This window comes from Parambassis ranga, chromosome 4 (assembly GCF_900634625.1).
Source record: "Parambassis ranga chromosome 4, fParRan2.1, whole genome shotgun sequence".
Taxonomy (NCBI): Eukaryota; Metazoa; Chordata; class Actinopteri; family Ambassidae; genus Parambassis; species Parambassis ranga.
The window spans coordinates 2,510,178-2,522,500 of record NC_041025.1 but is presented as its reverse complement, the minus strand read 5'-3'; the positions used below and the strand labels follow the sequence as shown (position 1 = coordinate 2,522,500).

The 12,323-nt window shown below is 40.4% G+C and overlaps 2 protein-coding genes across 2 annotated transcripts in view; both read right to left on the bottom strand.

Moving 5' to 3' along the window:
- LOC114434550 (protein turtle homolog B-like) overlaps positions 1-6,469 on the bottom strand; it is an 8,553-nt gene extending 2,084 nt beyond the window's left edge. The window contains exons 1-2 of the mRNA XM_028403868.1: positions 6,440-6,469; positions 2,255-2,345 (exon numbers count right to left, since the gene is read on the bottom strand). Of these exons, the coding sequence (XP_028259669.1) occupies positions 2,255-2,345; positions 6,440-6,469 (121 nt within the window). The remainder of the gene's footprint in view (positions 1-2,254; positions 2,346-6,439) is intronic.
- Positions 6,470-9,966: 3,497 nt separating this feature from the next.
- On the bottom strand, positions 9,967-12,108 carry LOC114435026 (tyrosine-protein kinase FRK-like). Its single transcript, XM_028404528.1, has one exon. It carries the CDS (start codon positions 11,829-11,831, stop codon positions 10,482-10,484), a length of 1,350 nt encoding a protein of 449 aa, XP_028260329.1. The 5' UTR covers positions 11,832-12,108; the 3' UTR covers positions 9,967-10,481.
- Between the last annotated feature and the right edge of the window lie 215 nt (positions 12,109-12,323).

The window sequence follows — 12,323 nt, the reverse complement described above, 5'->3', positions numbered from 1 at the left end:
AGTCGGTGCTGTGTGCTGATTGGATCATTCTATCCTGCTCACCTTAACTGGGCTGTATTCACAAAGATTCTTATAATCCCCTCTTATTTTAGCCTAAAAAGGACTCAGCTTAAAACTGATTTAAGAACATCCTTAGAGCGACTCTGAGGAAGGTGCCGACTGAAAGTTTGATCTTAGTGAGGAGGCAATGACCCCGGAGATGTGATGGGTTGACAGGAAAATCATGAGAACATGTTGCTAATACTATAAACATCATCAAATGATGATGTGATCATAAACACAAAAGGCTTGGATGTAATTCAGCCTATATGATATTAACATGGGACTACATGCTCAGCCGTCATCAACTTTCTGTGATTGGTCTGTTAAATAGAGGCTCTGGTTGGGGCAGATTTACCTGCAGACAAAATGGAAAAAAATAACAGAACCCAAAAACCAAACTGGACAGAGGAGCAAAGCTCACACTGAGCACAGTTAGCGAGATCACATGAGATTCTTAGAAAGAAAAAAAATTCTTAGAAAGATTCACAAGCCCTTTAAAGAGGTCTTGATGTGAAAAACTGTTGAGTAGAGAGAATGAGAGTATTTCTATCTACTTAAAAGGAGGCTTAAAAGGCTGTTCATCCGCTTCATACATGTTTACCTGAACTGTTGTTCAGCACGTCTTCACAACCTGTTTGAGTGCATGTGTGAGCGCGATGCAGTGGGTGAGCTATATGAACAGTTCTACACACACATTCCTGGTTCAGAACTTCCCCTGTCCATTCTCAACAACAACTCCACTAATACATGTGCTATGGTCCATGCGGGTACAGCAATGAAAAACGTGCCCTGTGAAACAATTACCACCACGCTGAGTTCCGGTGTTGCCGGTATATGAAAAATCCATTCATTCATTAAACACAAATAAAAACCAGTTTTTGGTGCAAACTGGTGCAGCCCTAGTATTTGTACTTTATTACTTGACACCACTGTTGACAAAACATTCGTTTTTTTGCCCATGTTAGGTGAGGCTGAAAAAATGAAGGCTAACGTTAGCATTGTGTAAAGAGGTATAAAAGAAATGTATCTAATCTATGCTATCATATTTACCAGCAGTCTGAAAGCCTGATGACAGAATCAAAGTTAATTAGAAGTGACGGAGGAATTTGACACTTACCTACAGACTTAAAAGAAGCCAGCATTACAAACAACAGCGGCCATGAAAAACGGTATTGAGAGGCAAATGCTGCCGCCATGTTGCATGCGGCTAGTGTTGTATGTTTTCCGGTTCTGTCACGTAACAGTTCATCACAAGGCGTCACCAGTCACCATGGCCACCTACAGTGGAACCAGTTTACCCAAAGAATAGTCTGCCTAGTGAATGGTGACTGTGTTTAAAATTTGCATGAGAAAAAAAATGATGCCTGTGATGCCACGCTGAAGCTGTCTAAAGCAGAAACATACTCTCAGCCAGAACAAGACAAACCTGCTGCGTTCTTATAAACATGACTCGTTAGGATCTAACAGGGAGGAACCTCTGTTATACATGTCCTGTCAAGACCATACATACCAAAGCAGTGGGTTTTTATTTTAGTTTTTTTTAAATATCCTTTATAAATAAAAAATCTTTTCTAATCTTTTATACATCTCTTTTTATATATTGCTCTTTTGCACTGTAATGGATGACGCTTTAATCTCATTGTACTTGTGTATAGTGACAATAAAAGGCATTCTATTCTATTCTATTCTATTCTATTCTAACAGTTGAAGAGGTCGTAGTGATCACAACATGCTGCACATATGACCATGTATTGATCACCACATAACTGATTTAAGTGATTAAAAAAAAAAACTTGGTTCAAATGAACAATATCAAGCCGAAAAAAAGTTCTCACTTCAAACTCAATATGTAAACAAAAATATTTAACCACAGTCGAACCAGGCCTCTGTAAAAGACTACCGGTACTTTCATGTTCAAGGTGTTTTTTTATTACATGTAAACATATTGCCCAACCCTATCCAATTCCATATTTCCTCCCTCTCTTGAGTAAGGGAGTGGTGAATTATATTATTGTATGGTTACAGTCAACCAAAAATTCATAAATCTTCTTTTCCAATTCCTATTGTTTTTTTTAGTTTAGTTTGTTGTTGTTGAAGAAGAAGAAGGTTAGTTTGGATCAAAAATGTGTGTAAAAAGCAGCAAAAAAGGTTAAGCTGTGTTATCATGTCACCTTATCTAACAGTAAACATAACTGGAAAAATTCAGACTCACCTGCAGCCAAGCTCGGAACAACCAGCAGACAAAGGGCGCAGTGCTCTGTAGCTCCCACATTGTCTTCGTATGGAACGTCAAAAAGAAAGTCCTAGAATATGTTGTAATATTGAAAGAGGCTTTCAGTATGCTGGGTGGTAACTTTTCCGGGTGATGACGCCACATTCATTGTATAAACACACACACAAAACAAGAAGCTAAATGAAAAACAAACAAAGCACAATGCCACGTATCATATTACGTGCCCAAAGTGTTGAACTACATAAACTGAGAGTCACAATGGTGGCCTAGTAGTAGGCTATAGGTGACGTTCTACCTGTATGGCCTACCTGTAAATAGTGATGTGTTTTCGAGGCCCTGTCTGCTTCGACGCCTGATCGAAGAAATGGTTCATTACTCGAGGATTCAATGACACAGTGCTCGAGTAGGACATCTAGTGGTGAATACAATGAACTGCGGTGTGTGTTGGTTCATGGATTCTTTGGGATTTGACTGCCCATGCACCGTCTCCTTCGACTGCAGGTTTCAGTGGTTTCAAGACACAATACAATACATATATTGTAAAAAGATGTTATTAGCACTGCACTAATATATTGTAGCATTGCACCTAGCCTGACATTTTGTATTGTGAACGTTATTATATAAAATAAAAGATAAGATAAGATCCTTTATTGGTCCCCCACAGGGGAAATTAACAGTGTTACAGCAGTAGAAGCAGACGTAGGAAGAAAAAAAATAGAAAAATATATCAATAAAATTTAATACAAGGTGAATGAATGCTTGATTAAATGACAGAAAAAAGCTGAAAAAGAAAGTTATAGCACTGTATGACCAAGATATTATACAGGAGGTAGTGTGGCTTTAGCTGGGAGTGGAAATTATATATATATATATATATATATATATATATATATATATATATATCCACTCCCAGCTAAAGCCACACTACCTCCTGTATAATAAGGAGGTAGTGTGGCTTTATATCCTAAAAGGACTGTAAACAGCCCACAACATACAACATAAAGAATGTTGAATAGTGGGTGTGCAGTCCTCACATGGCAGATCGCGTTCCAGATGTTTAATTGCGTTAACATGAACCCATGTTACATTGTTGCAAGACAACTAACCCAATGGAGTGAAGTAGTTTAAACGTCATTAGTCATGTGATGTTTTTCCTAAAGCAACCACACACAGTCACTCAGTGTGACTATATAGGACCTAGAGAAAAAAATATAGCAATTCATATAGCATTTCAGTTGCACTGCAGTGCGATTTGAAGTGGATAATTTATAACACTAATAATAATCACATATTTAAATGCATAGGAAAGTATGTTTTGGGGTTCACTGGTAAAGAGGTGTACAGTACGATACGGGGGTAAAGAGGACGTGCTTTGTGAACAGGGCAGTGGACATTCTTTTGTTCTTCTTTTGTTTGTTTTGTTTATCGGTTTTTATTAAGAAATAAATGTTAATTTCTTTAATTTCCCCAGCCTTGGAGAAAAGCCGTTCACATGGCATGGGCTGGGGTACACACTGCTTGGCAACTTGATATAGGTTTGGGCATAGAGTTTTGTGGCCTCAGTTCTTTGTAGGGGAGGATCAGCCAGGTATCGGTTCACCTCAATTTGCCGAGCTCTGCTTGCATCCTGATCCAACAGCCTCCACAGGTCAACTCCTGAAAAACATTAAATCAGAAATGTCATTAGTCACTTCATAATTATATTCAAATACAGACAAAACACCTGTGGTGTAAGAGCCTCTCACACTTGTATAGCGTAACAGTAGGTGTGCTTGTGGAAGAGTCTGACACTGAGGGCCCCTCAGGCTGGGTCACTTTGGGTCCAAATCATTATTAGGAATAGAAAGGGATAAAGAGGTGGCAGAGTGACATATAACAGGCTTGTATATGGGTTTGCCAAAAATCTTTATTATGAAAATAGTGTATATACACCCATATAAACAACAATACTGTGTATTGTTTGTTTGTTCCTCTCTCTCTCTCCTTCATCCTCTTTGTCCTGTCTCCCTCTTTTTCTCCTCCCTCTTTTTCTCCTCCTCTCCCAGGCCGACTGTCAGCAGGAAGGTTCTTCCTCATGAGTCGGGTCCTGTTCAAGGTTTCTTTCTGTTTAAAGGGAGTTTTTTCTTGCCACTGCTACTCTTAAGGGGGTTCAGGCTCTGGGTTTCTGTGAAGCGCTTTCTGATTGTAAAAAGCGCTATATAATTAAATTAAATGGACTTGAATTTAAAAAAAAAAACCTAAGATCTATTTAAATGACTTGGCTGTCACAGTATAGCTCCAACAACAGATGTCACTATTAAGAGCAGAAACACTCAGATTTCTACTAAACCTGCTTTCTTAAACAGGACCTACTGGGGCATAATGGGCCTATATCCATGAAGACTTCACACTTTTTTCCCCTTTTTTTCTTAGTTAAACAAATCCAAATTAAAATAGCAACAGTGACAAACAACTAAAACAAATGCACAATAAGAGTGCTGCAAAAACAAGAACTAGACAGACACACAAAAACAGCTTGCTGAGGGACAAAAATGCATGAAGAAGGCTCACATAAAAGCGATATGCTGTCCTCACCAAGTGCCGTTGCAGGCAGTGTCCTTTAGCTAGACAGCTAACATGAGTGTCTTCACAATTTAGCCTCCAAGGATCAGATGTTTATGAATTGACAGGTTTTATTGACAAAGCCAAAAAACAAGATAAAAATACAGCTGCTTCAAATATACAAATACTCCAAATCACAACAACAAAGAAACAACCAGGCGAAACACTCAACCAAACACAGGGACACAAAAGGCTACATGAAAATAAAATCAAACCACCATCAGGAAATTATCATTAAATTATTCCCAATAATAAAACCAAAGCAAACAAATAATTAAACAAACAAGTTAATATAACCATAAACTAAACATTTACGGATGGTGCTGATTGGTGGTGTCTCACTGCAGGGATTGTGCTGGATTATGCTGTGATGTGATTAACTGCTCAGGCCAGAAAACTAAAAAATATATCCTGGTCCTGACTTCCTATTACATCTTCCTGTTTGGAAGTTCTTCACCTGGAACCCATTTTTTTTACAGTGCCACCAAGTGGCTGTCTGGAGAACAATGCACAATCCAGCACAGGTGAGATAACGAGCAACATGTGGAAACAATTAGGGTGGAGTAACCAATCACAGAGGAGGAAAAACACAATGACAGGAAGTCAGGAAGTAAGTGGATCTAGAAGTACAAAGAATAATGCCATTTTAAAATAAACAAACTAAAATTGGAATAACAACAACAGCTGCAACCATGAATAAAGACAGATTATTTTTTCTGTGCATTATTCACTAAGTCATTTGTTGCCACTTCCTGACTATCAGCTAGCATCACAAAGTTCTCCAGGATTGTGGGCAGACCTCTGATAAAGCCTTGGCAGGTTAGATTCTAACAGGAAGTGCTCTGACATGTGCTTCAAATGACAAGAAAAAGTGCATTAAAATAGAATCACTAAATATGTGGTACACACTGACTCTTGGCTCAGCCAGGAACAATACCAGTAAACAACAATGACAAGAAGGTAAATTAATTAATATTTTAAACAACAAAGCCAAATATTTTTTTTACTTAATTTCCCCACAGGGATTAATAAAGTAAATCTTAATCTTAATTTACACTGCTTTTCTCTTGTGACCTTTGTATCCACATATTGTGTGTAATATTGTGTTGCTGCTAAAACAGCCCTGGCCCATCAAGGCTTGGATTATAGACTCCTGAAGGTGTCTTGTGGTATCTGGCACCAAGATGTTAGCAGCAGGTTCCTAAAGACCTATAAGTTGTTAAGTGAGGCCTCCATGTGTTTACATCCAACAGATGCTCAATTGGATTGAGATTCTGGGATATTGAAGGCCAAGTGTGTTCTGACATCTTTCAATCAGAACCAGCATTACCTTCCTCAGCAATTTGAGCAAAAGTAACTCAGCTGTTGGATTGTAGCTCATAGGCCTTCACTCCCCATGTGTATGAATGAGCCATGACCCCCCCCCCCCCAACCCCACCCCCAAGTGATCAAGTAGTGTTTGTTTTGTAGTGGTTAAAATAAGATGATGATGATTCCACATTTTGTATTCAAAATTCTTCTTATAACTACATAATAGTAAAATACAACACCTAAATACTGTACCTCTGCCACATTGCCATCCACAGCCATCATGTTTTCTTACATCCCTGCACTGCAACTGCTCAGTCATGTAAAAGTGCTGCATCTTCTACTGTGGCTCACATCATCTCAACAACGTCTACTATTTCATAGCACCATAAAAATGAATGCAATCTTAATGTTGTTTATTCCACACACAGCACTGGCTGATCTCACTATGTGCAGTCTGCACTGCAGCCACTAGATGTCATCAGAAGCCTTCTCATTGCTTTGTAGAGGTGGCAGATTCTTCCATATCAGCCACAAACCCTGACAATACCCAGAGTACTCCTTTAATGTGTTGACAACAAAGAGAACTTTTTCATGATCTGGAAGGTCATGTGACACCTTGATTGACAGCACAGGCTTTGTTTTTCAGAAATGTGGACAGGGAGTGTGAAACTATCCCAATGTGTTTTGTATCTATGGAGCAACACCTGTGTCAAGCAGGAGGGGGGGCCTGTTCAGCAAAGGATAGTTTATTTATGTAATATTTGATATGCATAAAATCATATTATATTATTTTTGCAACCCAGTAACACTGTTCAACTATTCCCCTAGGCCCAAGAAACATAGGGTTGTTTAAAAAAGTCAAATATATAAATATGTCACCATGGAGGCTGGAATAAAATAAAACCTCCTTAAAACCTACTTAAAATAAATTCTAACCTTCCTTCCTCTCTGAGCCATAATACAGTCAAGTCCATTTAAAAATCATATAGACTCCCAACAGCCTTCTTTATATTCATTCATTTATTCATTCATTCATTTAAATTTCATAAAATCAACTTCTTATGGTGGACGGCTTGTATGAGTACCTTGTTATTGTGTGCCTATAGGCTATACATTGCTTTTTCTCTTGTTCTTTGTAGTCTCTGGTGAAGATAGAGATCTTTAAATGTTGGACTTGGGCTGGGGTTCTTGGTGGCACTGGCTGCTTGCTGGATAGCTTTGAAAGGTTTGATGATCCTAATAGAGCATCTTTTGGATCTGGTTCACACCATGTTAAATGTTCTCTGATGTTGATGTCTGGCTGCAGGAAGCCTGTATATGTACCTGTATATATATACATATGCACTGAGTCATTATTGCAGGGGTCTGTGAGTCCCAATGGTGCAGAACATCCTTGGTCGGATAAGGTCATAGATGCAGCATCACATGTACTAACAGACTCAAATCTTTGTGGTGGCATGAAACTCCAGCGCAATTGCTCTGATGGTGGACATAATCATTGATATCTGACCCCACAGTCCAGGATGTAGTCTGGCCCTTAGTGTCTATTATGGACCTGTGGATATTGTATTCCCAATCACATGCAAACCAGGGCCCAAACTCCAACTCTTAGTTGTTCATAATCATTTAAAATCATCTTGGAGCTTGAGATCTTGTACGCCCAACACCCCTGGTCTTCAGGTGGATTTATGGCTGGCTTCAAAATTGGCCTCACCTCTTCAATCAAAAAAGCCAGGATGTCTGAGTCCAGGCAGATAATCATACAGGCTTTGATCCAGATAGCTCCAAGTGTAAACAAATGCAAATCACAATGTTGCAAGTTTTGAGATCAAGACGTAGGATGCAGTCGATTCAGAATCATCACTGCCATTTTGGTATTTGTATTAATTTGAGGCATCTAACCCATACCGGCTGTGCATTGATGTCTGTTTTTTTAGTGATATAACATTGTTTTAGGTTTTGTTGATTGGAGGTGAGGTCGAGATTCTGTCACTCCTGACATCCTCTAATCTCATTCTGTGACATCATCATTACAGGTTAACACTTTGTGTGTGTGTGTGCATGTGCACACACACACACACACTTCCCAGCAGCCTAAGTGCTGGCCTCAGCAGTATGCTACCATAGCCATATGTCATGCCGTGTAATTTGTTCATAAATCTGAAGGCTGCTCTCCAGCCTCTGGCGACTGCAGTCTTATCAGACTGAGTCAGACAGTGTGCACTTTAATAATTTGATTACAACCGCAGCAGGGCAATACTGTGATTATTGCAACTCATGTAAACACCTGGTTATCTTACATGCATTAAGGTAGTAATCAGAGTAAGCATAACTGGATTCCCAAGGCTGGATTACTTATCTTTATTTAAAAAAAAAAGAAAAAAGTGTGTACGCGTGCAGCTCTGTCAGTCGGTTTGTCAGTGTGTCTGTCTGCCTGTTTGAGTTTGGGATTCAAAGCACGCACCGCGAAAGGTCACACAGTTAACCACATGCAAAGCAATAAGTTTCAACAAAGAGCAGCCTGGCAAGCGTTTGTGACAGAACAGAATATATTAATGCTTTAACTGACACTGATAGAAACACAGCTTGTAAGTTCTTCAATCAAATTTCATTCATTTTCTGTGCTTTCATTTTTTGAGGGAATGTGTTAGCAGCAGGCTAACAAACATCAGCATTTATGCACACCTTTGTGAACATTTAAATCACTATGCTTGAACCATTTCCATCTGTTTTTATGCAGTTTCCGTGAAAGAGGTAAATGGCCAGCTCATCAGCATTTATTCACACAGTCCTGAAGGCTGAACAAAGTCCTGAAGGCTGAACAAAAATTGAAGAAGAAAAGAAACATCATACCCAGAAAAAGAAAATATTTCATATGTATGAGTGACCTCTTTTACTTAAACAAAGTCAACCAACAAACTCGGATTTTCACAACATGCGTTTTTGGAGGGAAAGAAAAATTCAGACCACCTTTGGAGAAAACTCAAAAAACACACACTGTCATACACTGATGTCTACGGATAACAAGAAAAGCGACTACGTCCATAATTATGCGTAATTTTAAGTCTGAATATAATTAAAACGAGTTTTCGACCCCTGTACAATTGACACTAAAAGAGAACTTATCATTTGAGACCAGAGTGGTTTTTTGTACCAGGCTGCAAACATGTTTATTTGTGCTGTGAAGTTGGTCATTTTAACATGAGAGTCTATGGGAAATTACTCGCTTCTGGAGCCAGCCCCCAGCGGTTGCGTCGTGAACTAAATGTTTTGACACTTCCGCATGGGCCGCAAGTCTGAGCCCCGAAGGTTGCTGCTTGCTTAGGACAGATTACAAGACAAACTGGCACAAAGTGAGGGAAAGACACATGATAATACAGAGCGAAGGGAGAGACAATGAGGCACAGGTGAGTCACATTAGGGAGGAGCAGGTAGGAGGAGGAGGGAGTACATGAAGAAGGAGAAGACAAGATACCTGAAACGAGAGGGAACAGTGATTTCAAAAGAAAACAGGAGTTTTTGAAAGACCGGTCAAGTGGAGAGGACAAAAAAGACTGGAGAGAAATGGTAGTAAAGTGAATGGAAGTAAAGAATAAAGAAATGATATGATATTTTATTTTATTTCTGTTAGGAAAGGAAATAAAAACATCATGATAACAAAATATATTCATGCAACAACACATGAATCCCCCTTAATAATAACCACACATATTTTATATAAAAGTTTAATATCAAGCAAAAACTGCCTCTGTTTAGAGAGAGAGAATCTGATTGATCGCATGAGTAGATGCAGGTATGTTTGAAAACATAACAAAAATAAAAGTAAATTTCAATTGATAAAATAATGTTGAGAATCATACGAAGTGAGCTCACTTCCCAGAAAACTTCTGAAGGAAAGTTCCAAGGGGGCATCCTACGCTGGTGCCACACAAGCTCCTTTTAAATGCAGAGGTGATGATCCTTATTCCAGCAGTAACACACTCAAACGATGCAACCAGAACATCATCATCCAGTAAAAAGAAGAGATCAGATTCAACCACTTATTTAAATTGGAGAACAAGACATGCAGAGAATGAACAAAACTATTTATACACTGTGATTGTGCAACAAAGAGGTTAACAAAACTTACATAAGTAATCAGACTTGTTAGCAAGTGACGCATTACAGGTAGACAGTGGAAAGAACGCCTGCTGTGCTTACAATAAGAGAACCAGTTAGTTCAGCTGGATGGATTGTGAGGCTGTACTGCCTGTTTGAAAGTGCTTTCAGTTCAACAAAGCAAGAACAGGAAGAACTACTTTTTAATCTGTTGCTGTATATGAATGTCAGTGTCCGTGGAGTGATCCTGCAGCTTCCACTGCAGGGTCTCAAACATGGGCCGGTCCTGATTGTTCTCCCTCCAGCATTCTATCATAATGTCATAGATGAATCTGGGGCAGTCGGGAGGGCACGGCATCCTGTAGCCCAGAGAAACCCTCTGGACCACCTGGTAGTTTGTCATGGCTGGATATGGCTCCTGACCAAAAGTCATGATCTCATACAGCAGGATTCCAAAGGACCATACATCAGATTTAATGGTGAACTTGTTATCATGAAAGACCTCTGGAGCTGTCCACTTCACTGGGATTTTAGTCCCTTCTTTGGCTTCATACACATGTTCGTTCTCATTCAGGAAGACACGGGCCAGACCGAAATCAGCCACTTTGCAGATGTTGTTCTCACCCACCACCACGTTCCTGGCTGCCAGGTCTCTGTGGATGTAGTTCTGTGACTCAAGGAAAGCCATTCCTGACGCCACCTGGATGGCCATCTCAATCTGGTCAGAGATGCGCAATGTGGCACCTTTATCCTTCCGGAGGTATTCCAGCAGGCTGCCGTTCTTCATCAGCTCTGTGATAATGTAAATGGGCTCCTTCACAGTGCAGATGGCGTAGAGGCTAATCAGTTTGTCGTGCCGCAGCCTCCTCATGATATGAGCTTCTCGTAAGAAATCCTCAGCATCCATGGCACCCGGTTTGAGGGTCTTTACTGCGACCGGTGTTGTGTCATTCCACAAGCCCTCGTACACTTCACCAAACTGTCCAGCTCCCAGCTTCCTCAACAATTTGATGGAGTTGCCGTCGATCTCCCTTATGTCCCCTCTGTTCTCCGTCCTTTTGCATGGCTCACCCAGACGCACACAGAGGCCACCAGCTTGTCTGGAGTAGTGTTCCACAAACTGCTTCAGTGTTGGAAAGGATGTAGTTTTTGATACAGAGTAGCGACCATCATCCAGTTTTTTCAGCCTGTAATGCCTCACCATACCAGAGTCCAGAACTGAGAGTGAGAACTGATCTTTCTGACTTTCAGACTTTCTGATGAGGAAGGCGCCGTGCTGGTTTCCTTCAGCCAGCAGCATCTTCTCTGCATCCTGGCGCTTGATGTCACGGAAATACCATGGCTCACAGTCAATGCTTTCCATGGGCGCCACATATTTAGCTGGGACGTATCCCTCTTTAGAGGCTGAAACTCCAGTGAGGGCTTTGGCAAACCACCAGTCACCCATACTTTTGTCTAACACCTCTAGAGTGTCCCCAGTTTTGAAACTCATATCCATGCCTGTCTGAGTGGAGTAGTCATACAGGGCGATGTAGTTGTCCCCCATGGCTACCTCAACAGGCAGGTGAAAGTCAATTTCTGTACCTTTTTTACAGAGGCTCCCCCCTTCACCTCAGTTCCCAACAGGCTCCTACCACAAAGAAGACCTCTTTTGGCTCTCGGTGGTCATCACAGCAGGTCATTGTGCATCAGGAGGTTAACAAGATGAAATCCCTTTTTGTTGATCTTGTGATCCATAAAATATTGTGAATACTAACAATCCCAGCAGCGTTCTCAAACAAACACACACACAGATACACACAGCTAAACAAAGCAGTGAACAGGGAAGTGACAGGCGCTTAAATGTGGAGTTTCCTGCTTCAGTCAATCAGCTGCCTCTGCTCTGGAATGAGGAACGACACACATTCAGGCAGCTGCAGGTGACGTCATGTCCTTAAGGCTCGGGGTGGAGAGCAACACACCTGACTTTAGTAAATTTAATCATCAGTTACGTAGTGATATTTGCTTAGAGTACAGTTGTTTTCAAACCTATGCCCAG

Excerpts from the sequence above, each read along its gene's own strand:
- LOC114435026 (XM_028404528.1), bottom strand. The coding sequence starts at position 11,831 with ATGGGGGACAACTACATCGCCCTGTATGACTACTCCACTCAGACAGGC.